This window comes from Cyprinodon tularosa, unplaced genomic scaffold (genome assembly GCF_016077235.1).
Source record: "Cyprinodon tularosa strain WSP-4 unplaced genomic scaffold, ASM1607723v1 ctg79, whole genome shotgun sequence".
In the NCBI taxonomy this organism is placed as follows: Eukaryota; Metazoa; Chordata; class Actinopteri; order Cyprinodontiformes; family Cyprinodontidae; genus Cyprinodon; species Cyprinodon tularosa.
Genome location: NW_024039551.1, coordinates 403,714 through 429,980, shown reverse-complemented (window position 1 = coordinate 429,980; position 26,267 = coordinate 403,714). Strand labels below are relative to the sequence as shown.

Here is a 26,267-nt window from a genome sequence, read left to right as displayed (position 1 = left end):
TACAACACATGTTGTGGGGATGTTAAGGAGGTCTTAGTGATGTCACAGGAATGGGGCCTTTTGTTCGTCCCTTCTTCATGTTAGAGGAATTTGAACAGGGACATCTAAAGACATCAGATGTGGATTTTTCAGCTGACCGCTTGGGGGCAGCCCGTCTTCCTTTATAGAAAGGTCAAAGCGTCAGCACAAAGCCCAATTACCTCATCATAAGGCTGAATTCATTCTGGCGAGTATCGTTATGACTTCTGTCTTGCTGATCTGCACCTAGAGGCGATGTTTTTGCGCCCGCTGACCCTTGCATAGCAACGTGACCGTCATTTAGCACATTTCCCACAGTGGCACCTCTGTGCCCTGATCCAATAAGCTGTAGCTGCTATTGATCCCTTTCTGTTCCGTTCACCAATACAGTGAGGCCACTGCCTCTTCCAAAATCCCCCCCGCCCCCTTCCCTCCCCTCAGGGATGCAATTATCCTCACTGAGAATGACACAATGCTATTGAACCACAAACTAAAGCATTAACCAGAATCCACTATGTTGCCATTTTACTCAACTTTTCCTTCAAGGGTAGAGCACCAAAGTGGCAGTGGAAAATAGGGAAGTCTGTTCAGGATGAACCGGATCAGGGAAACTTACATCATGCATGGCGTCCAGCAGCTTGGTGAGCTGGAAGAAGCGCTGCCAGGTTTGGCCAGAGTTGTTGGTGGCCTTTCCCACAGAGCGCCGCAGCTCCTTGATGTAATTCACCCTCATCTCCTCGAACGCTGCCTGGTTCTTCAGGCCCTCTTTGGGAACTGGAAAACAAACATTATCTGAATTACATAAAAACAACAACAACAAAACTTTTCCATACTCCATCCCTTTAAAAGAACATCAGCCAATCTTGGTGAAAAATTACTAGAGCAGATTTTAGTCAATAATCTGCAGATTTTTGTTGAAAATGTTGGACCTGGATTTACTTCTTTATTCATCTTAATACCTTGGAAATAGCTAGGAAATCCGAAATGAGGCATTTTTATTTAGATTTTTTTTAAAGAGACATTAATTACTTTAAGTGTGTTCAGTTATACACTACCGTTCAAAAAGTTGGGGTCACATTGAAATGTCATTCTTTTTGAAGGAAAACCACTGTACTTTTCAATGAAGATAACTTTAAACTAGTCTTAACTTTAAAGAAATACACTCTATACATTGCTAATGTGGTAAATGACTATTCTAGCTGCAAATGTCTGGTTTTTGGTGCAATATCTACATAGGTGTATAGAGGCCCATTTCCAGCAACTATCACTCCAGTGTTCTAATGGTACAATATGTTTGCTCATTGGCTCAGAAGGCTAATTGATGATTAGAAAACCCTTGTTCAATCATGTTCACACATCTGAAAACAGCTTAGCTCGTTACAGAAGCTACAAAACTGACCTTCCTTTGAGCAAAATTAAGTTTCTGGAGCATCACATTTGTGGGGTCAATTAAACGCTCAAAATGGCCAGAAAAAGAGAACTTTCATCTGAAACTCGACAGTCTATTCTTGTTCTTAGAAATGAAGGCTATTCCATGCGAGAAATTGCCAAGAAATTAAAGATTTCCTACAACAGTGTGTACTACTCCCTTCAGAGGACCACAAAAACATGCTACTGCGGGCACTATTTAATGAAGATGCCAGTTGGGGACCTGTGAGGCGTCTGTTTCTTAAACTAGAGACTCTAATGTACTTATCTTCTTGCTCAGTTGTGCAACGCGGCCTCCCACATCTTTTTCTCACTCTGGTTAGAGCCTGTTTGCAGCTAGAATAGCTATTTACCACGTTAGCAATGTATAGAGTGTATTTCTTTAAAGTTAAGACTAGTTTCAAGTTATCTTCATTGAACAGTACAGTGCTTTTCCTTCAAAAATAAGGACATTTCAATGTGACCCCAAACTTTTGAACTGCAGTGTAAATAATTTAAATTATTAACAAAGCATGTAGACATAAAAAAGTGGCTACATGTTGCCCAGTCAGACATAAAGACTGTCTGACTGGGCAACAATCTGCCTGACCAAAAACCCACAGAGAATCTGTGCAACAGAAGATCAGAAAACCTAGAGCAACAACATAGAGGCGGATATTAAAGCATTCTGGTCTTCACATTTCAGGGCTGGTCTCATTCATGCCACCCTTCACTGGTCCGTATGAAAAGATCCCCCGTTATATTGCAGTGCATTATTTGCTTTATTATATATGAGCACTATTTTTGGTATAGATAGATAACAAAAAAAACCCAAATATATACAAACACACACACACGTATATATATATATATATATATATATATACACACATTTTTTTGTAACGAAACCCCTTTTGAATAATTACATCCAATTTTTTAATGACCAGGGATGTTAAGCCTTGTTTATTTAGCTGAAATCCAATATAACTGAACCAAACATAAAAATGTAAAAACAAACCTAAATATAATTTCTTTTTTGTTTCTTTTACAGAGCAAGTTAAAGAGAGCACAGTTTCAGAAATTAAAGTTTAGAAATATTTGCTGCATTGAACCTCAGCTCTACAGCATGCCTTCCCCACAGCTTTAAAATACCAAAAAAGGATAAAAATCCACCACTGAGAAATCTGTCTGAAACGTCAACAATATGGAGTTAGTTTTAAACTGTTTAGAATTGGCTGGCAAGCACTGGTTTAACTGAATTTGCAGAAAACAGGCCAAACCCTCCACAGCCATCAGTATGTTCTTTAATGATGAGATGTGGAGCGTTGTAAAGGCTAATTAGAGCTGCTCAGTGAATTAGGCTTCCACTCCCACTCACAGGCATGGATTTGGGGGCATTTTCTCTCTGTTTGTGATTTAAGCCAGTTTAGCAACTTGCTTTTATCACATGCACCATTTCAAGGGTAATTAGCTGCAGATTTGTGACCTGGAATTAAAGACTAAAAGTCATTCCTGGAAACTTCTTAGTAAACATGACAAGCGTTATGTGAAGGTAGCAGTCCATCTTTAAAAAATAATGTCTCACTTAATGACAAAGAAGGTTCTAGTCTGTACATTAAGAAGAATCTTAGATTTAATACATTTTAAATAAATCAAATAAAAGTTCAAAACAAAATGCACCAAAAATAAATAAAAACGGAAAATAACCTCTAATATTAAAACTCCACTTTGATCACACTCTGATAATGATGCAGAAATTCACCTGTAAAGTATCAAAACCAAAACTAAACCGAATTACATTCAAACCTTTTTTTATTAGATTTTGCAGTTAAACCACATCAATTATAATAAAGAGTTAATTCAACCCTGACTTTCCTTAATTTTCATGCATTTTTTAAAATACCCACCCTCCTTGCTTAAAAAAAAAAAATGCACATGCACAACCCTGTACCCGTTCCCAGGAGGGAACGCTTATCAAATGCATGCTCTTTTTAAAAGTTGCTGTTTGTTTCGTAAATACAAGCTTACTTTCTAAAAGAAGATTCGCAATTTTTCCACCATGTCACACTCACCACTGATAAGTTAAAATGGGGACGAGCACGAAGGACGGCTTTACATAAACATATCACCAGAATGATTGACAGTTAGGAGGACCATTTATTTAGATGATCCACCTGGAAAAAGAACATTCTCCACTATACCTTTGATATAGACAGTGAAGCTAATGTTAGCTTGGCTCATAAGAAGTCCCGAATTTAACTTAATTCATCATTTTAAGGCGTAGTGTTACTACTGTCAGAACACATTCAAGACTATTAAGTTAGTTAATGATGGCTACAATTAACCGATTTTTTACTATTTTAAAAATCAGCAACTAGCCTGAAGATGGTTTGCCATTAGTAACCACTACCAGGAGGAAAACATTAGTGTCCAGGCTCCACTTTCATGCATTGACAGTGGGACACGTGCATTTCATCAAGTGCACACATTCATACGCCACACTTTGAATTCCTCACTCTAAAACAAGTGCATGCACTTACTGATACCTCAGATACCAGACCCTTAGGCTCTAAAATTCAACATTTTTATTCAATTTCCAAAAATTTTATACTACAGTCTTTTTAGGTAATGCAAGTAAAAGAAAAAAATAGGCAAAATGCACGTTTGTGGGAATTCCTCTTTTCTGGTAAGTGCATAGTGCATCAGTACATAATGCCAGGCACAGCGTGCTGCACTACTAAAAAAAAAAATACAATGGCAGATCATAATAGAAGTCTATGAGGAGTTACTCCAGACCAGGCGGGCTTGGATCCAGCACCTATTTGATGCGTCTGTGCTTTAACACACTGAAGTCCAACAATCGTAGGACTCTGCAGAACTGGACTCTATGCTGAAGGGGTCACTAAACCATCTGATTCAGGACTGTCGGACCATAACATATCTAAAAGTTGCAGGACACCGGCCCTCGAGGACTGAGCTTTCAAGGCTCAGTCGCATTTGAGGTTCCGTCTTGAAACAAGACGCCTGAAGGCAACTATAAAACTCTGTGCGGCATTTCCAGGTAGCTAGAGGAGGATTTATTAAGGTAAATGTTAGCAATAATGAAAAAAAACTAACCGATTTACATAATCCTGAGTGACTTTAGTCTTTATCCGACCATTTGGTTTAAATGTGAAGGTTCGTCTAGTCTATCGCTTCATCCGTCAACGTCAGCAGGAAATGAACTTTAACCACAAAGTCTCTGTGTTTGCATGGAGATGTAGAACTTTGCCTGAGCAGGCCGACGGTCTGGTACCAAATCCAAACAGGGTCATGAGCCACCATGGGCTCAGCGGAACCTCAGCCAAGGTCAGAGGGAAATAAAAGCATCGTCTCTTTGCTCTTTATCTCCTCTCTGTGTTTCACCTCATCACCCCATGAAACACACAACGCCCAAAGATATCCACACAACTGGACTCAGCTGACACCTCCTCTGTAGACAAATGCTGTGTCTGATGGAGAGTAGAACCCGTCTTTCCTGCAGCACAGATGGTCTTTTTACCCCTTTATGGTGCAGAACCTTCATCATGTGGGCTGTGATGAGAATCCAAGCGAAGGATGATGACCTCATTTCTCCCAACATTTCTCAGCTGTAATAAGATTCCGTACCAAAAAAAAAAGAACTCGTTTGTGTATGGAGGGAGTTTTGTCCCATTATCCTTGCAAAGAACTGATTCAAGTAAAATTTGAAAAAATGCAATCCAGAAACAAAACTTTGCAAACAGTTTCAAAAAACAGTCAAAATAGATTTTAAGAGTAACTAGCAGCTGCTCAGATTTTGTTATTTCAACTTTTTTATTTATTTATTACATATTATTAATAAAGATATTTTCAGCTTTAAGTTATCAATTTTCTATTCTTCAAACTTTATTTTAGAGGCTAAAAAGTTACTTAATTTGAATTTAATTTCTGTTTCTCAGATTGACTTTTAGAAGTTGCAACCATTGAAAATTGTATTTTACATTCTCCTCACTTCTAGACCAACACAAAATCTCGCTCTGACCAATAAAAATGTTGCTGCTAACGACCAGCAGACCAATAGAAATGCATCTCTGCTCCACACTCAGAGAAAAGCCCACACTGAAATGAAGAGAATGTGATTTAAAAAATGCATATTATAAAGAATGATATTCAGAAATGTGAAAAAAACTATGAAATGTAAAGTCTGAAAAAATAAAAACAAAATAAAAGAATCTGAGAAAACAACAAAGTTACTCTGAAAACCTTTTTTTAATTGAAATGTTTTTATTGTTATTATTTTTTTTGCAAAAATAATAAAATAAATTCCCTCCATTACTGAAACTCCTCTAAGGCCCTGTTGTCATTCTGCTTCCATGTTCATCCCCATCCGCTTTGGGAGAACTCCAGCCGGGGGCTTCAGGGAGGAGCCGAACCATCGCAGGTCTTGGCTCCTCGCCTGGTATTTGACTGGCCTTTATTAGGTGCAGTGGGGCTCCCTGGAAAACGTCCAGAGGACCGGAGAGGGAGGCCAAAGCAACAGAAGGAGCTGCTCTACCTTCCCGCTGCACTCCAAGTCATTTATTTCTTCCTCCCAGGTCATGTACACCTGTCCTCATTCACCGACTCAGCTACTGAACCTGTGTGAATTTTTGTTTTCACATTCCTTTCCCTCTTTCTCTTCACTCTTCTTAATAAATGCCTTGTAGTAGAGATGAATCTAATAGTGAAATAGGAAATAAAACAATCAACTATTAAAGGGACAGTCTGAGTACTTTCTTATAAAAATCGACAAAATCTAGTAACAATCATATCAAAACAGCGTTTCCATAGTTTAGAATGAGGTGTTTATAAATACAGCAGTGGTGGAGCACCCAATCACCATCTTTAAAGCCTGTTAGCCTCATGCCCTGTGTTACCGTAGGTGAGGATTATAAACCAAACAAACATATTCTGTTGAAATGGAGGACAAGCATAGTCTACCAAGAGAGCGGAGAGAAGGTAACCAAGAAGAGAAAAGGAAGCAATAACCAGGAGAAAATGGTTGGACATCACCGCAGCTTTTACCAGATGGAGACAATTAATGAGGGGGCGGGGCTTCAAACCGACACAGGTTTCAGGCTTTCTGCTGGACAGGTGAGTTCATTTAATATAATAGTTAGGTTGATTCTAGCGCAGGTTTGATTCTAGAGGAACAGGTTTGCTCCTCATCACCAAAGCAAATTCCTCCACTGCTGTATGCATCCTCACTGTGAGGGATTATGCAGTCAACGACACAATGCAAGCAAACGTCTATTGTCTCTACCTGCTCATCCAGGAGCAGAGAATCCTGCAGAGTCAATGACAGGATGCAATCAGCTGGTTTTCCTCTAGTAGAAACTTTAATCTGACTGCATGATCTGATTGAATAAGAGCCTTGAGGTGACAGGTGTTGTGAATATGAGCAAAATAAATCATTCAATAATTGAATACGTTTTTGAATGAATCAAATGAAAATTAAAACCTACATTATGGTAAACAAGAAAACAGCACAAACATTTAATTTATAATAATAAAAAAAAACATAATAAATCAAACTTTTGTTTTCCTTTTTGGACGAATTTAGTTGTTTTACAACCAGATAGCTATTTTGTATGTCATTTATCTGAATTTAAATGAACAGAAAGTACCGCATGGATCTGAGGAGGAAAGAAAACGATTTTACAAACAAACATTTTAGAAGAGTGCAATCCTTTTATTCTCAGAGCCGTCTTGTCTCACAGCTAGAGAAAACTCAACTGGAGCCACAGAACTATAAACAAAGGGTAGATCACTTGAAATGACAGGATGAACTAGGAGAGCAACGACAAGAGAAGCAGCCAAGAGACTGATGGTTACTTTGGAGGAGCTGCTTGGGTGAGTCTGCAGAGAATCCATCTAAGGCTACGTTCACACTGCAGCCTGAAGTGACCCAAATCCGATTTTTGTGCCCATAGGCCACCTGGATCTGATCTTTTTATTGCAGTCTGAACAACACAGATCCGATTTTTTCCAATCCGATCCAGGCCACTAGGCTATGTGGTCCTGAATCCGATACGAATCTGATCTTTCATCCGACCTGACCGTCATTAATACCCAACAAAGGTCAATATTATGTGTTTTGCTACGCAAAAGCAGCAAGAAAAACAACAACCATGGCAGATGATGATGCGGAGAGCAGTATTTATGTTTAAACATATTGAAAAGATTGAGTTTTTAAGGTTGGAAAAGACCGCTAGATGCACGCCGGCACTACCATCCATGTTTACTTCTGGAAAAAAAGAGCATGCTGGCCTGTGACGTCATTGCGTCCTCTACTGCACATGCGGGACACTTGCGTTGTGTGACTGCAGTTCTCACAGGAGATCACATACATGTCGCATATATTTGGAAATATGAACGGCAAAGTAAAAAAAATCTGATTTTGGTAATAAAATCGGAATTGAGCATCAAGGCCTGCAGTGTGAACCTAGGAGAGAATGGGATGAAAAGGTTTCCTTGGACGGTTGTTCCAAAGATAAAACGGCCCAGTCAAAGTCAAGCGTCTCTGGTACGACCTGAAAGCTGCTGTTCAGCTAATTTCTGAACAGAATGAGCAAATTTCTGTCTTTGGATGTAAATCTGTCAGAAACCAGAGGAGCTGAGGCTGGCAGCACAGATAACAAATGTTGGCTATTTTCGTTAGCTTACAGTAATGATCTGCTGCTCTCTGTGCATCTATCAAGTAAAATGCTAACATTAAACCTTGAAGTTTGTCTCATGACAAAACAAACACTTTTTCAAGCGAACTGTGAATAAAACCCTGTCAGCTCCTGTGTTTCAGTTCTACTTTCACCATCAGCAGGACTTTCTCCTAAATTAGATGGTGAGAGGTGACGGCTGAGACGCGTTTATCTGCTGGAATGTTATTGAATGTTAAAGAGAAACAGTTCTTTTCAAATATGCCGTGAGACGCTGTGGGTGGGAAGGAGACTTTCTGTGGCGATAAGGTGGAATAAAACTGAAGGAACCGCAGCAGAACGTCAGCCTTTTGCTTGACTTTTCCCTTTTTGTTGCTCCTCATGCCTTCATGTCTGTTTTCACAGTTCGGATCTTTGTTACCGGATTAGTAGGATTCAGATCAGAGTGTGACCTGAGAGAGAAAGAGAGAGAGAGGAGTTCTGGAGCAGAAAACCAAACACCTTATCGACAACCTGCTTCTGTAGAGAGGAGGTTACCTCAAAGATCCCCATTAGATCGGCTCTAATTTATTTGTATAATAAAGAAAAGAAATCAAAGAATTAAACATAAATTGCAGAGACAAATTAAAGAGACACGATGCCGCTAAAAAAGTTTAAGCTTGATAGTTGTAACATTATATGCCTAAATGAAAAAAAAAGACCAAAAAACATCTTTTTAAATGTGAAATAAAACAAGCAAACAATTACAGAGAACTTGAGTAGTGATTTTACCAAGAAATTCATCATTCTTGAGCATTTATTCGACGACTACTTTCTAGTATTACTTGAGCAAAAAATTAATTTCTGTTGCTGTTAGTTTGGTAAAAAATTTTATGTACTCTACTCCCTCTGCTCCTTTGTTCTCAGACTGTAGAGACTAAGATAAGCTTTTCTATCACTAGTATCAGTATTAATAAGGACGTTTACTTCGCATCCGTCAACTTAGCGACTACAGCTGAACGCTTTGGCAGCTTTAGCTTGATTTCCCAAAGTGCTCCAGTCTTTTTCCGCTTGGAATCAGATATTTTTGGGGCTTTTGTTCATTCTGAAACATTTCTTTATTATTCATTATTTTCACAACGACCACATGGAGGTGCTAACTAGCTTAGCCCCAATACTTCCTTGTTTGCCCCATGCTCAGTATCGTTCCTCCAGTTATGTGGCGTTTCTATAGAAATATACATGAGACACTTTATTTACTAACTGGGCAAAAACAAAGCAAAAAAACACAAAAACTACCAAGAGTGCACCTGCAGGACACAATAATCTGTCGGGAAAGTTTGTTAACTTTCAGACTTTTTCTGGTGAATGAACTCTGACCCAGCTGGAGATAGGCACCAGCACCCCTCACGACCCGCTTTGGATAAATTTGACAGAAAATGAATGAATGGATGAACTCTGACCTGTAGTCCCTAACCTCTTTTTATTTAAAGCATCCCCCTTACCCCCAACCATACATACTGTTTAGCTAAAAAGTGCTAGTGTTATGGTCTTGGTTCTGTTAAAGCTGAAGTCTGTAAGTTTTTAAAAATCACTTTTTTGTCATATTGGCTAAAACTGTCCCTATGCCCAGACAGCAGTACATGTGATATGTAACCTGTGAAAAAAACTGCTTCAATTGGTACCGCCTACTGCCTGTATTTCAATCTGGAAAGAATAATTCGGGACGAGTCAAAACAACCAATCACAGCCAGAGGAGCGTCTGATGGAGTGTCAATCACAGCTCACACACGCTGAATCCCCCCCCCCCCCCCCCCCCCCCCCCCCCCCTCACCGCTTAACCTGCCACAGCGCCCGGCTGCCGCAGTCAGGAGGACGCGCGTGGAAGTCATGGCGGAGCGACAGCCACCAGCGAAAGAGAAACTGCCCTTACTGCCCCTGCCGACAACTGCTTACACGGCAAACTTCGGTATAACCAGCATCTTATATCTAGCTGCTTGGAGGTGAGTGTTATCGCTCTTACCGGTTCACACTCCATGCCGTGTTGCACGCTGCTTGGACGCTTCTGGTCGCATGCGGTAGCCGCGCAGGTGCTGTGAGAGGGGTGGAGCTTGGAGGTGGGGCATGAGTGAAGCAGAGAGGGTGGGGGAATGGCGTGAAACCTGTTTTTCTTCAAATTTTCAGTCAAAGTCTGCTCTCTTCTCAATGTTACAGACTGCAGCTTTAAGTTTTCTTTGAGTTTTCAGTTTCATGTTGATTCATGTTTTTCTTAGTTTTCTAGTTTTATTGGTTTAATTACCATTTTGTAGTGTTTTGGATGTATTTGAGTTCTTGGGCTTTTCCCTGTTGCCCTCTTGTGTTGGTTTCCTTTTCTTTCGCTCTTTTCCTAGAAGCTTCTGTTCACACCTGCTCCCAGTCAGCTCGTTAGTCCTCCCATTGTTCAGTCAACCATAAATACTCTCGCTGTGCAGTTATTCAGTGCTCTCTGCCTCTGCATTTGGGTCCTCAAACCTCAACCAAACATTGACAGCTAGCGTAACGCTATGCTGCATTATCAGAAATATTATAGGCAGAGGTCTCCAACTTTCTACAGAAGATCTACAAAACTACAAACCTTACAAAAACAGGGAGACTACGTGCTAGCTGCATGGTAAGGGCTACATAGCAGTGCAGTGGCGATCCAGATGCATCGTACGGCACCGGGTCAAAGCGTCCAGCATGGTGATGAGAAGCAGTGCAGACATCAGAAGCGATGATTCAAACCTTTTGTCAGACAGTCAGAGGGAGGCGTCTGGGTGTGAAGGTGTCAGGGGAATGGCATGGAACCGACTGTGTCAGCCTTTGGTTTTTTCAGCGAAAGAAGGAAATGCTAAAAACCATGTGCGTTATAATAATTACAGCTTTATGAAATGAGAGTTTGCTCGGGGCTCATCTGCCGCGCTGTGTGTTTCCCGGAGGGGGCTGCCTGTGCGTTTCCTTATCTCTGCTTCTTTTTCTATATCCCCATCTGTCTCCTTGAACCACAGTCAACCTCAGCAGATGGCCGCTCACACTGAGCCTGTTCCTGCTGGAGTTTTCTTCCTGTTAAAAGGGAGTTGTTCCTTTCCACTCTCGCTACAAGCATGATTGGTGTGAGGGATTGCTTTCGAGGCAATGTGACGAAGCAATCAGCTAATTTTTTTGCTTAGATAGAAAACTTTGAACCAATCTGACTGTATGATCTGGTTGTACTGTCTTTGTAAAGTACCTTGAGATTATGTGTTGAATTGGCCTTATATGAATAAACTGAATTTAATTATATTTAACGTATACTACACAAATTAATGATTATAGTTGCCAAAGAAACAGACCTCTTTCCAAGCCTGAAGGCCTTAATCCGCTCTCTGGACCTCTTTCTTCCAGCACCAAAAGCTTCTACCCAGATAACTAGCAAGGCTAGTGAAATGCAGACCAGGTCCTGTCTGAACAGCCCATAAAGTTTGAGGGCATCATAGTTTGGGAATGGTTTTCTAGCCTAAACCAGGTCTGAAACTTAAACGGATTAAACATGAGATTAATTAACACACCTTCTTGTCCAACGCTAGCTTTGTTGGGGGAGTGGTGGCCTAGTGGTTAGAGCATGGTGCTTGGGTCCTGGAGGTTCAGAGTTCAAATCCCACAGAATGCCACTCTGGTTCCCTGAGCCACACCCTTGATCCCGGAATGCTCACTGGGGACCAACAGTGGCAGCCCACTGCTCCCCAAGGGGATAGGGTAATGCAGAGAGTGAATTTCTCCAGTGTGAGATCGCCAAGTTAAAATTTTAGTTTATCCTCTCCACTGTCACTATGAGTATGTTTGGTGTGAGGGATAACCTTTGAGTCAATGAGTCGATACAATCAACTGGTTTCCTTAGATAGAAAACTTTGAATCAATTTGACTCTGTTTGAATTGTCTCTGTAAAGGGCCTTGAGATGACATGTGTTGTGAAATGACGCTATATAAATAAACCAAAATGAATTGAATAAAGGTAAATCATCATATTATCTTATCTTTTATCCAGTATGTGACCTCATGACTATTCTTCAGAAGAAAAGGTTAAAATCCCCACAAAACCCTCTCAAGCCTTTTTGAAATCTTTTCCAGAAGAGCTGAAGATGTCAGAACTGCAAATGGAGAACAAACGGAACCTTGACTCTATGAATGAAACCCCAAAGGAAGGCATTTCCCGTGCTAACACCTTCCCATGGGAGCATCAACTTAAATCTCACTGATATATCTTTCTTTAATACCAACATCCTCCTTGGTCGTTCGTGCTTCAGGATCTGATGGGCATAAAGAACTGAACCAAAGTCCAGATTCTGCCCGTCCGCAGCACCACAATGCCTCCAGCACGTAGCCACTTCAACATGTTGGCAAAACTAAACTTTTCTTCTTCAAGTCATCAAAAGAGGAATCAGGAATGAATTTATGAAGTAAAGTGTGCAAATGTTAAAAGCACAAGGGAAACTCAGGAATGGTTAATCCCACGTTCTGAAACCAGGCTTTGTTGGTGACCTGGAGACTCCCTGCACAGTATCCCAAATGCTTTAGGCAGCTTTTGCTGCTGAAGTTGATCAAACCAATTATCAGATTCTTTTTCTCCTGTCTTAAAATGAAAAGCTTCATTTAAAAACTTATTTTGTGTTTATATGTGCTTGACTAATTAGATTGACTAATAGATTCCTTTGAGGCTCCGAAACACTAAAGCAAAAAAAGACATAAAAGCGAAAGCCAAATTGGCCGTCTCTGGGTCAATAGTCCTCTGGATTTCAGACACATTTTCCGGACTTTTATGTTTTTATTTGTTGATATTACAAGAATCAGTTAAACCAGGTTGGTTTTATTTTTAGTGCTGTGTGCAGTGAGGCTGACTGCTTACCCGTGCTGAGAAGCAGAAGCACCTTCATTGAGAGGAACTCATCGTAGGTCAGCTGCAATCGGACAAACTCTTGGCTTATTTGCCTCATGCCCAGACACAGGTCGTACATGGCCGACTGCCGCATGCGCTCCCTGAGGAAGGAAACACAGTCGGATGAAGCTTTTCTCTGGAATACACGTGTCTCTGTTAGCACCCACTCATCCATTTATTTCCTAAAGGCTTCTCTGAATTATGTGTTTCCTCTCTTTTCCACTGCATCTGAAACTGACTAGCTGGGTCCAGGAAAAGTGGATTTCCACAAAAACTACAGAGGAGGATCCTGCTTTTTGGGGCTGAGAGCAGAATCCCAAATCCCTCCAGATTGCAGAGAGCAGCTTTTTGTATCGCAGCACAGATGCACCTCTTTCTCTGCAGCTCTGGCTGCACAGGACCTTATAGCTGTCACTGGTCACCATAGAAACACATTTACAGAGGAAACATGGGGCTTTTACACACAGAAATCATATTATTATTATTAAATTACTGGATGATGTACTGAAAATGCACACGCTGTGTATTAAGTCTGAATAATGTTTCATTCCCTTTTTTCATACACATTTTAGTAGTAAAATCATCTAAGACAGAATTTCCCACAGTGGGGCTAAGGATCCCTCTGAGGGTCACAAGACACCAAATGAGCTTAGATGGTTGAAATGTTTGTTTGTTTTTTACAATATACTAAGTTAAAAATACCATATCATTATATTTTAACAATCTATTGTCCTCTTTGTATTAAATACTGAAAGAATCAACAGTAAAATATCTTATTACAAATTATTTAACCTAATTAAAGAATAAAGTAAATGGGAACCTTTTAGACTATTGATATGGAACTTAATAGCGGCTAAAAAATATAAAGAACCAACTCAAGGTTTTGAAAATAACATGATAAGAAATACCAGCCTTAGAAGCTTTAGCAGGATTTTAAAAGAGTAAATGAAAATCATTTTTGCAACAGAAAGAAAGATAAGAAACAGAAATATATATTTTTGTATATCCTATTGAAGAAAAGAAAGCAGTTCCCTTTCAGAGATGTTTTTCTTTATCTTAAATCCTTAAAAACACAAATGAGCTATTGGTTGCTTTAAAATGACCAAATTTTTCCTATAGTAGATATTGAACCAAAATTAGTTGAGGTTTAATAAAAGGTTGCGTATAATTTGCATTTTAAATGACTTTTAATTAGCTGCACTCAGGGGAAAAATGGCTGCTTGTTTCTCAAAGGTTGAAGTCGTGATGCTGAATCAGCAGGGATGAGGTCCAGAGATCCTCTACAGAAATTCAACTAAACACTAAAAATTATCATAATAAAGCATTTTTCTCTACTTAAACGCAAATCAAATAAACTGGATGTTGTTTTTCTGACTAGTATACCAGTGGTTTAAAGGGGTTTTCGTAATATTTATACTCCCACAAATAGTTTGGGTCATGGTTCTATTCCAGCAGCGTTTTATGGGTCAAACAGCCAGAGGGTCATGTTGACCTGAAGGCGTTAAATTCTTTGCAGCTGTAAAGTAAAGACTAATGGGAGAAATAAGCAGCCTCCCTGCTGAGGGGAGAGATGTGTTCCAATATTACTGAAAGCAAACAACAAAATGTAACTTTAGTAGGGACTTCTCAATTAAAGTAAAAAAGGTTTAGAGAGTTTGAATGAAAAAGTTCAATGAATATGTTTTTTGTTTTTATTTTATTCATATATTTTAATCATTTCAAATATTATTCAGATTTTTTTTTCAAAGTTTTGTTTAGATAATAATTTCTCAAATTTTATATTAACAAAAAACATTTTTATTTATTTTATTTTATTGCATTGTTTCTAAATCCCTGATTTACTGATTTTTAAACTTCTGGCTTGTTGTGTGTGTGCACTAAATGAAAGATGTCTGTTATGTTTTAACTTTAGCATCAGTATTTCTATTGGTCTGTGCACAGACCACCCAGAAGTAAAGAGGCTTAAATCTGTATATTGACAGTGCAAACGAGAAGAAAACAAAAACAGACAAAAAAAGCAACAAAATAAGAATCTGTATATATATTTGAAAAATTGGAAAGAAAATCTGAGCATTTAAAAATCTGAAAAATAGCAGACTGTAACAATATATGTTCCATGCACAGGGAAATTACTCACATACACTTTTTTACAATACATTTTTTTTACGTCTCATTTTTTAAATGCTTTTATTTTTTTTATTGTGTTCTTTGCTTCAAAAACATTGGAACAAATTTGTTTCCATACACCTCCAGGGAAAGTTTGTCACTCATTCCGTTTGATAAATCACTGCTGAAACACAAGCTGCTGGTTTTCAGAAAGACATAAAAAAAAAAAAAGTTTTCCTCTTTTTCTGCCCCCTCTTTCTTCAGCTCACTCAGTTACTAATTCTTTCCTAAGGAGCCAAAACTAAACTAATCTGAGTAGTTTAAAGGAGTTTTACTGTAAGTCTGTGACTAAAGTGATAAATAGTTGAATCTAATGAGCTAAAAACAGATAAAGGTGTGTAAAGTCCAGGCCCCTAAGTGGGTGAGCAGAGTGTTTGACTGACAGCTGAGCACTAAAATAATGTAAATAAAATTCCAGTTTCACAGCTTCTGAGAGCATAACAGAAATATGTTTACATTTCCATACACTGAGGTGTTAGGAATGCAGATTTTGATGTGGCTGAATGCCAGTTAGACCCTCTTCCTGTCAGAGCAACACAAACCCACTGACTGTGAGACTTTTTTCATTTACAAACTACTTGTTATAATTATTTAGGGGCTGTAGCTGCCACTGAAGAAATATGATTCCCAATGATTAATACAAAGCCAATCAAAGGTTCTTTGTAATAAAAATAAACAAATAAGAAAATGATACTGTAATAAATGTCATTTTCAGCGATTTTTAACATCTAAAAGGTTAAGTGGCTGGTGATGTAAACAGTTTAAAATACAATAAAGCAGAGTTAGTACATATCTCCTTTATGGAAGGTTCAAAGGGTCTAAATAGGAGGTCTTCATCCGGGGGTCCACGACCCCAAGGGGGTCCACGGAGGTACTGCATGGGGGTCGCGAAGGTTTTGGTTTATTACTTTTTTTTTTATACTCCTCCCTGCAATTTTTTCCACTAATTGAAATGTCTTTAAATAAACATTAACATGAATTCAACACACTGTAGTAAACAGATAAATGGAGGCAGAAGATGTCTTTCAGTCTTCAATGCACACATTCAGAGACACACAGGAGCTCTTTCAAGCTGGGCACCGTTTCATTCACAACACCTGTGTTATCAACCAGGAATCAGAATCAGAAATACTTGAATAATCCCAGGGAGAAATTTATTTTGTTACATTACTCCATCAGTAATAGAGTGACTATAGGATAAGTTTGATATAACAAAATTTGATACAATATATATAATTAGGGGGTCCCCGTTCCATTTCGCCCTCATTTTGGGGTTCCTTGGCCTGGAAAACGTTAAAGACCCCTGGTCTAAATAAAGGTCTTAAATAAATAAATGCATCATGATATAAATAAATGTACAAAGAAATATAAAATAAAATAAATAAATAAATGTGACATTAGTGTTTTCAACTAAATACTTAAAATTTACGATTTATTTACTTAAAGGATTAGTGGACTATGTTCTTTTTCCGGATGGAACATTTAAATAAATGGTCCTCCTAATTGTCAATCATTCTGCTGATATGTTTACGTAAGGCCGTCCTACATGCTCGTCCTCATTTTCACTTACCGGTGGTGAGTCCGACATAGTGGAAAAATTGCAAATCTTCTTTTAGAAAGTAATATTGCACGACTGATGCAAACAGCAACTTATAAACAGAGCGTGCATGAGGACAAACGGGCTCCTGAATGCTCTCACAGGCGTTTTATCTGCGTTCCCTCTCGGGAGCGGGTATAGGGTTGTACATGTGCATTTTTTTTTTTTTAAGTTTTCTTTTCAAAAAATTTTATTATTCGAGAAAATCCTCCACTATAATTTTAACATATCAAATAATCAAATGCTTCAATAAATAAATCATATTAAATTCAACTCATTTTAAATGAATAAAGTAAGTGTTTCATTAATGTTCCATTAACTAATTAAACATACTGTTTATTAATTTAATAATGCATTAAACAATTAAATGCACCATTAGATTATGAAATGTAGAAGTAAATAATTAAATGCCCAATTAAACATTAAAATGTACACTTTAAATTATGACAATAAAAAGTCTGTCCTTTTTTAAGAAATATATTTAATATTTCATGGCGTTGCGCAGCAGATGATTAAATAATTTAATTCATGAACAATTGTATTTAATTATTGTCATAATTAAAACTGTATTTCTAATAATTTAATGTTATATTTAATTATTTAGTTTTCCATTTTAATCAATAAAAAATTAAATAAATAGTTTAATACAATATTAAATAAATAAACATTTCTATATTTAATGGAACATTTAATAAAACACTTATTTTTTTATACATTTAATAATTTCATGGTACACCTATTTATTGCATGGTTTATTAAAAAAACATTATTCAATGAAGTATTAAATCATGAATGGTAGATATAGTAATTTAAATGGTCATTATAAGGGTGTATTTATTTATTGCATTATAGATTTCATTATTTCGTGGTATAATAATTTATTTCCTGTTATATTTACATTTATCTATTTAATGATATATCTATTTATGTGTTCAATTTTGTCCCTTTAACCTTCCATACTCCTCCATGATGCTTGTCTGTGCAATTACGCTGGAAGGAGCTTTACAGTATGCATAAAACCATAGGGGATCAATTAAGTTTTTAGTATCTATATTATGTTATAATTGTTGGTCAAACCATTGCTGTCTATGAAGTTTAGAATAATTCATGTTAAACTGCTTTAAAGAGAAATAGACCTTATTGTCCCAGAAAGCTAAGTGGGCTTAGCCAATTACAGAGCAGTTTGATTAAAGCAGGAGGTGAGCTGAAAAAAAAAGCCTACTGGATTTTAATAACCAAACACAAAGAATTCATAAGAGGAAGGCATTTAAACTAATTTGGTCCAAGAGAAAAGCTTGTGACCTACTGTGGCTTGCAAAAGTATTTATACCCCTTGAACTTTTCCACATTTTGTCACATGGCCACCACAAATATAAATATGTTTTATAGGAGTCTCATGTGACCAACATGCTTAGAGCCTGATCTACAAAGATTCAGAACAAGGGATGCTAATTTGCTCTACAATTCATTTTAATGTGCGTGCAATAAGTGGGCATGTTGCAGACTATCTACAAAGATTGCTTTGGTAACTGTGAAGACATGCAAACTGGATTGGTTCCGCTCAATTAAAATGAGCAGATTGCGTGTGAAGCTGGCAGTTTGAGAGTGTCCAGAAAAGAAAGATAAGCTTTAAAACTGTGTAGTTGTAGGTATTAGTGACAACTGTTATTAAAAAAAAAAATTAGTATACTAAATAATGCTAAACAATGGTTCACTTCTCATTGGTACCTTTAATACATTGCTGTAAAAAAAACCATAAAAAATACAATTATGAAAATAACTTCTACCGGTACGTTAGATAACTTTAGATAAAAAATAAAATATAAAAGATGAGAAAGTTGTCTTTATCTGCTGATTATCAATCAGCTTACAACAGATTAGTCTCGTAAAAGTTTAACACCAAGATGTAACCTGGACAAAACTAAATCTGATGTACAATAAATTAATTGAAAGAGCTTTTTTCCTTGATTTATTGTGTGGTAAGAAAGTGATTTTCAGTGTAACAGGATGAGGATTGAAACATTTGGCTCGACTTGAAGGTCAACGCCTTTCAAGGTCCAACGGGTCTCAGTGCTGCCAACTCTAATGCCCTTAATGTCTAATACCTTCTAATTGAGTTCACTGAGGACTCTAATGCTCGGTGGACACTGGATTGCCTTGTCTCCTTCAACAGCCAACAGGGAATCATATTTATATACTTTGGACCTTTTTTGTGTCAGTAGGTAACTTCACAACAGAGTCCACAAAAAATCACAGGTTGCATTCTCCAAATGTCCATCTTAGGGCATTTTTATTCTGTATCTACATGCTCCCACTAACTTAGAATAAGAAACAACATACAAAGACAAACACATTTATGAGTACAAATCTACAAAAGCTAAGGAAGCTGTTACACTCCTTACCAGAGGGTGGCAGTGATGCACCTAAGGTTGCTCACCAAGAATCTAGAGCAATCAATTGAACACTATAGCTGTGTCTGCACGTCCACCCTAATCAGTATCAGTGATGGGGGTAACGGCGTTACTACTTTGACTGTAACTATAACGCAGTTACCATTGTTACCATTGTTACTGCACGTTACTCAGGTCGCACAATTAACCTTTTTTAATGAAAGGACTTGTGCGCGCCTTGTCATGAGAGAGGGGAGGATGGGATTGGCTGTTACGGTGTTAACGTACAGCACACACAGAGAGAGGGAGAGTGAGGAGGACTCCAGCAGCAAAACAGCGTTTTCCACATGGAAATACCGGCGTTACGAGTAACTATAACTAATTACTTTTTCAAAGTAACGTTCCCAACACTGATCATTATATAGGGCACTATATAGTGATTTTAGATGAGCGAGTGAACATGGTCCTGGCACTGGTGGCTGGCTTGATTGCTCATTCCATCCACCTGTTTAACTCTGTTCTCTCATCATTGCTTATATGATCCACCTGTTTCCAGCTCATATATATACTGTTTGTTTTCAAGCCTCCAGTGCCAGATTATTCGAGCAGTTTGGTGAGAGTAACTCTAGCGTTTTGATTATAGTTCTGATTACCTGATTGTGACCTGTTTCTGTCTTGTGGATCCCGAGTTTTGCTGTGCCTCTTACTGTTCTGTTAGTCTGATCTGTTCTGGACTGCTTCCTGGATTCTACTGGCTTATCAAACCTCGACTGTTTTTCTGACCACGGCTTTGATTCCCTCATCGGTACCTCATCGGCTCTCTGATCGTCTGGTTTATGAACTTGTTTCGGTTATGACTTCGGCTCAGCTATTCCCTTCTGGAGACTCCTCGGCGTTGGTTGGCATCAGGTCCGCTCATCACCTGACCTGAGTTTCTGCTTCTACAGAGGATCCGGTTTATCCGCTCCAGCTGAGCAGCAGCAGCACGCAGTTTCTAAATATAGACTGCTTGAACTCGTTCGGATCTGTCTGTTTGAATGTTAGGTCCAAGGTTTCGAGCCTGACACATCTAGTGGATGAAAAAGTTGTGGACACCTTGAAAAGTAATGATCATGCATGGTCGCTAGACGAGCAAATATAAATAGATTGGTATTCTTCATGGGATTTGTTGTCACAGCGGCCCACTGTCGACTACGCCTGTCGCTACCCAACAGCGGTGACAAAGAAGGAATATATGCACAGGCAACATGTGAAAAGGTGGAGTCACATGACCAACAGGGAGTGAAAAGTAGTGAGTACTGAGTTGACTATAAAGTGCACTACAGTATATAGTCCCCGCTCTACATAGCGATTAAGGGATTTGGGGGTTAGGATGGACTTTCGGACACAGCCTATATCTTTACTGAGAAGTTGTTTCCAAAGTATTTGCTGCAAAAACATAAAAATAAAATAATAATAAAAAAATAAATATTGGGTCAATGGTTCTGTTTTAATCTCCTTCCTTTTTCTTCTTCTTTAAAGGCAGTTTGCAAACAACTTTTAAGTGCATTACTGAACCAATTAGTAAGCAGTGTAACTGTTTCATCAGGGGTTGTAGATTTGTACATTTAATTTGTTGGTTTTTGATTAGCACTTCCATCCATTTTCCATCCCGCTGTATCCCAGCTATGGTCACAAGGGGTGCTGGTGCCAGCACCAGCAGTCAATGGGCGAGAGGTGGGTTCCACCATGGATAGGTCACCAGTCCATTACAGGGCAACAGAAAGACAAACAGGACAAACCAGTCACACACACACTCACACCTAAGTAGTATTTAGAGAAGCTGATCAGCCCTTGTTCTAAAACATCTGATGTCACGTGTATCTATGACACCTCAAAACAAGAAACAAGCATGAATCGTTAATTTATTCAGATATTTCTGGTCCAGCACTAGACTGGTTTAAACTTGAAAGTTAGTCCCTGTTTTGTATCAGCAGGGAAATTTACATAAGAAATGACAAAAATCACTTGTGGCGTTCCCCAAGGATCCACCCCAGGGCCCCTCCTATTCAATATGCTCCCCTGAAGTTATAATAAACAACATAAGTCACAATAACTATGCGGATGACACCCAGCTGTACATCAGGATGTCACCAGGTGACTATGAACCCATTCAACCACAAAATGGTTAAACTTATTAAAGTTTATAGAGCAAATTTATTACTTTTATTCATCAATCATTTTCCTCTTCTCTTTATAATTATCTTGCAATGTACTATTCCCTGTGTTTTTTTTTTTTATGTACGGCACTTTGAATCGTCCTGCTACTGAAATGTGCTGCTGTATAAATAACTTTTCCTTGCTTAGACCTAAAAACTGTCCTTTTAAAAAATAAAACTAAACAACAGATGAAAATATTACAAAAAAGCACAAAAAGAAGATGCAGTCCTACTCGTTGAAGATGAGATCCGGGGCGAAATAGAGCATCTGACCATTGGTGTGTTTGTAGGAGCGCCAACTGAGGCAGAAAGAGGACAGGCACATCCAGGAGTACTGGATCAGGGTGATTTGGTCCTCAATGGGCAGACCCCGGAAACCTAGCAAACAAAAACACCACAACACACACATCATGGGTCACGAGCCATTTAAAGGAGGCAAAAGAAAACTTAGAAACCAGTTTCTGCTTGTGTGTTTATCTGTGTCACTGCATTCCACACACTTATCTGCGCTTAAGTGTTCATTTTGAATCCGCCGTTTGCTTTGACATGATAACCAGTGACAAGTATTCACCCATTCTCTTTTTATGCAGATCCCACCAGGCCCCCGGTTATTGGCGCTTTGTGTATGAAGCTCCAAAAATAGTCAAACAGGAAAGTTGCCAAACTCTCAATCAAACTCTGGCAAGAGTCTCCTTCTCATGCAGAAACCTAGGCCAAGTGAGGACGCACCAGTGACTAATAGTGGCTGAGGGAATATTTCCGTCTAAATACGTGACAATCTGCATTTATTTGGAGGGGATTTGTGATAAATGGATGTTAAATGGCTTCCAGGCATTTCATGGTGTGGATATAATTTAAAATTTTATCTTGTATAGAAAGTGTAAAATAAAAAGGAAGTAGTTTTAATTTGGCCTGTTTTCCCAATGTTGCTCTGAAACCTGAGGAGATGTTTGTGAAAATGGCCGCTGATGTTTCATGCTCCTCTCTGGGTGATCTGAGCTGCAGCATCCAAACCTGGACTGAGGGCAGATCTGAAAGTCCAAGGTTCTCGTTTTGACCCTTCTGTCTCGCTTCTATTTATACTTCCGGATACAGCAAGCAGACACCGTTTGAGGTATCAAATATTTGCAATCAGCAAATGAAGCATGTGCTCAGAGCTACCTGCGAGGGAGCCTTCCACATCTAACCCGCTGACTGGGATCTCAGAGGAAACGCTTCATCCTTCTATAAACATTCTTCCCATTCCAGGTTGAATTTAATGAGATCCTCCGCGCAGACAAAGGGGATGTAAATGAGTTCTGTTTGGAAAGCTCGATCGTGATTCTATTTAACGCTCAAATAGGATTCATTTATAATCTTGTTGAGATTTTAAGAATATTTTCCTGACCTAATATTCAAAATTGAAACTGTGTACCCTGACTAAAGCAGCAGAGCTGCATCTTTAATGGATAACAAGTGAAGATGAAGGCATTCAATCTTATTTTACAGTTTAAATCTAAATTGTTAGTATTTGATCAACACAAGCTCTTCACCTGATTTTTGCCCGAGTATAAAATCTTCCATCCTGAATGCTGGGAAGTGGATGCAGTTTAAAGTTCAGGTCTTCTAGTTTCTTGGTGAGAAACATCTCCTCACTGTGACTTTTGGGCTCCGTTCTCGCTGCAGCTCTTGATGCTCAAACGATTATCAATTATTTTTAGGAAGATTTTTTTTGTTTGTTTGTCCCATTACCTTTAAAATGTGGCCTGTATCTGACCTTACTGTGAACCGTTAGAGGCTCCAAACTGACCTGCATGAGCTTTATTGTTATAAAGGATCGTCACAAGCAGCGAAACACTAAACATGGAGAAATGGTTATGTTTTAGGAGAACAACAGAAGCTATTTATTGTGTCAGCAGGCGCTGTTTGTGAAAAACATAAATAAAAGCAGAGGAAAACTGCTTATTGTGGCGCTTTAGGGAGTTCTGATGCCATTTTAGCACTAGAAACTGTCTGGATACAGAGATACATCTGGCAGTGGTGGGGCAGAGATTTTAACCGCTTTTCTTTAGAACTTCATTATGTAAAACGACAACTTTTAATCTTACATATTAGCTCCTCTCAGCTCTACAGGAAGGCTTGGTGCTGCCAACGTATTAGATGCAGACTGTCATCTGCTCACTGACCTTCTTTACTCAAGTAAAAGTAACAAAGTACAGGCTTGTAAATTTACTTAAAGTATAAAAGTAAAAGTAGAAACCACTTTTTTCATGCTGTTGCCTACATTTTAAATGGATGTCTGCCAATAGGACTAGATCTCCGTTGTGTTCATTTTCAATCATCTCGTCGTCCATGCTACTATGCTAACGCCACCGCCACCAAGCTGCAATGATTTGCTGCGAATGAATACCGCCGAATCTGTCGATTCATCTTGTAGTGGTGCGTCAAATGCAACGTAGATTCCCATCCAATTAGATTGAATTTGGTATTGATGACGTGAAAAATAATAACGGTAACTCCATTGAAATGATTCAAAACTAAAGTAACGAGCCAATTTTTTAAAATGTAAGGAGTAGAAAGTACAGATATTTGTGTAAAAATGTAAGGAGTAGAAGTAAAAAGTCGCCATAAAAATAAGTAGTAAAGTAAAGTAAAAATATCAGAAAAATCTACTTGAGTACAGTAACGAAGTATTTGTACTTCATTACTTCCCATCTCTGGGCTTGGGCCACATTTGCCTGCAGTGGTAGCGGACCTTTACACAACTGCTAATGTTGCTAATGTCCAGCAGACCAATAGAAAGGCTTCTTTGCTCCTCACTCTAGAGGAAAGCCCGCCTCCAGAAGTTAAGAGAATGATCTGGAAAATGAAATATGCAAAGGATGAAAACTTCAATCTTAAAAAGACAAATGTGATAAAAAAAATAAATATTAAAAAATCAAATATTAAAAACAAATAATGATTAATAAATTATATCTTAGAAAGCAACAAAGTTACTCTCAGTCACTTTTTTTGTATCACATTCTCTTTTTCAAATTTTCATTTACAAAATGTGTTTCTTGCAAAAATAAAGGACTGAATTTCACTCCATACTCCAGCAGAGAGTGTTTTTTTTTTTATCAAAGGACCAGAGATGGGAAGTAACGAAGTACAAATACTTCGTTACTGCTAGGGTTGGGAATTGAAAAGATTTTCACGATTCCGATTCCCTTTTCGATTCTATGAAATGATTCGATTCTTTATCGATTCTTTTTTCGATTCCAATTTGGGGGAAAAAGGAGAACAAACAGTTTGATTATCAGAATCAACTTTGTTTACTTAACTATTGCACAATCTTACAAACTCAACAAGATCAAGATGTCCACAGGAAATGTGAAACTGGAGTAACATCTGTGTTTAAATGAAAAATAAATATACAAGAACAAACTTAATAACCAACAATGTCTAATAACAAATGATGGGATAATAACCTATTTTAAATAACAAAAAATACTAATTATAAAACAGTAGTAGGAAAAATTAACAGTTCTTTTGCAGAAAGATGAGCATATCTGCTTTTTCTGGAAGGATACAGGATCTTTCAGGGCTTATGGTGTCTCCAGCCGTGGAGAACACCCTCTCAGATGGGGTGGAGGAAGCCTGCACACAGAGGTAGTTTTCAGCCAGTCAGATAGCAAGGGCAGCGTATCTTGCTTGTTCCACCACCACAGTGTGGCGCTATCCCTGCAGGGGATGGAGGGCAAGCTTTTATAGAGCTGGATTTCCTGATCTACCCTCTGGGCTAAGGAAAGACGGGGCTTTGATTCACAAAGTGACCGCAGCTCGTTGTCTTCCTCCTCGAATAGTTCTTCCAACTTGCGTAACTTGCGTAACTTGCGTAACTTACGTAAAAAACGTGACGTAAGTCGTGCTCCCCAGAGCCGGCGCTCTAGGCTCTGGTGCTGCGGGAATCGAAAAAAGAATCGTTCAGTGAGCTGCCAAACGATGCCATGGAATCGGAAAATACGGAACCGGTTCTTAACAGGAACCGGTTTTCGATTCCCATCCCTAGTTACTGCACTCAAGTAGATTTTTCTGATATTTTTACTTTACTTTACTACTTATTTTTATGGCAACTTTTTACTTCTACTCCTTACATTTTTACACAAATATCTGTACTTTCTACTCCTTACATTTTAAAAAATTGGCTCGTTACTTTAGTTTTGAATCATTTCAATGGAGTTACCGTTATTATTTTTCACGTCATCAATACCAAATTCAATCTAATTGGATGGGAATCTACGTTGCATTTGACGCACCACTACAAGATGAATCGACAGATTCAGCGGTATTCATTCACGGCAAATCATTGCAGCTTGGTGATGGTGGCGTTAGCATAGTAGCATGGACGACGAGATGATTGAAAATGAACACAACGGAGATCTAGTCCTATTGGCAGACATCCATTTAAAATGTAGGCAACAGCATGAAAAAAGTGGTTTCTACTTTTACTTTTATACTTTAAGTAAATTTACAAGCCTGTACTTTGTTACTTTTACTTGAGTAAAGAAGTTTAATCAGTACTTCCATTTTTACCAGAGTATTTTTTAACACAAGTATCTGTACTTTTACTCAAGTACGGAAAGTGAGTACTTTTGCCATCTCTGCAAAGGACTGACTCAGGAGGATCAACAGAGATGTTCGTCATTCTTTGTAAGATTTTCTTTGTAGAAAATCTGCAGAAGCTGTGATCACAGATCTCGGACGCCGTAGCGTTTGCCCATCAAGAAATTCTAGGAAAACATTAATGTTTTGGATCCTAACACCATTATTTTCCTCTCAAAACTTGAGTATAAACCTTAAAATAAATAATAAAATTTAATTCCATGAGAAAATATCAAAACAGTGTTAATGGCACATTTTGTACAG

At 38.4% G+C, this 26,267-nt stretch overlaps 1 protein-coding gene across 1 annotated transcript in view; it reads right to left on the bottom strand.

Moving 5' to 3' along the window:
• Positions 1-26,267, bottom strand: part of LOC119773886 (mineralocorticoid receptor-like) — a 59,880-nt gene that overhangs the window by 11,165 nt on the left and 22,448 nt on the right. The window contains exons 4-6 of the mRNA XM_038271087.1: positions 21,614-21,758; positions 13,000-13,130; positions 635-792 (exon numbers count right to left, since the gene is read on the bottom strand). Of these exons, the coding sequence (XP_038127015.1) occupies positions 635-792; positions 13,000-13,130; positions 21,614-21,758 (434 nt within the window). The remainder of the gene's footprint in view (positions 1-634; positions 793-12,999; positions 13,131-21,613; positions 21,759-26,267) is intronic.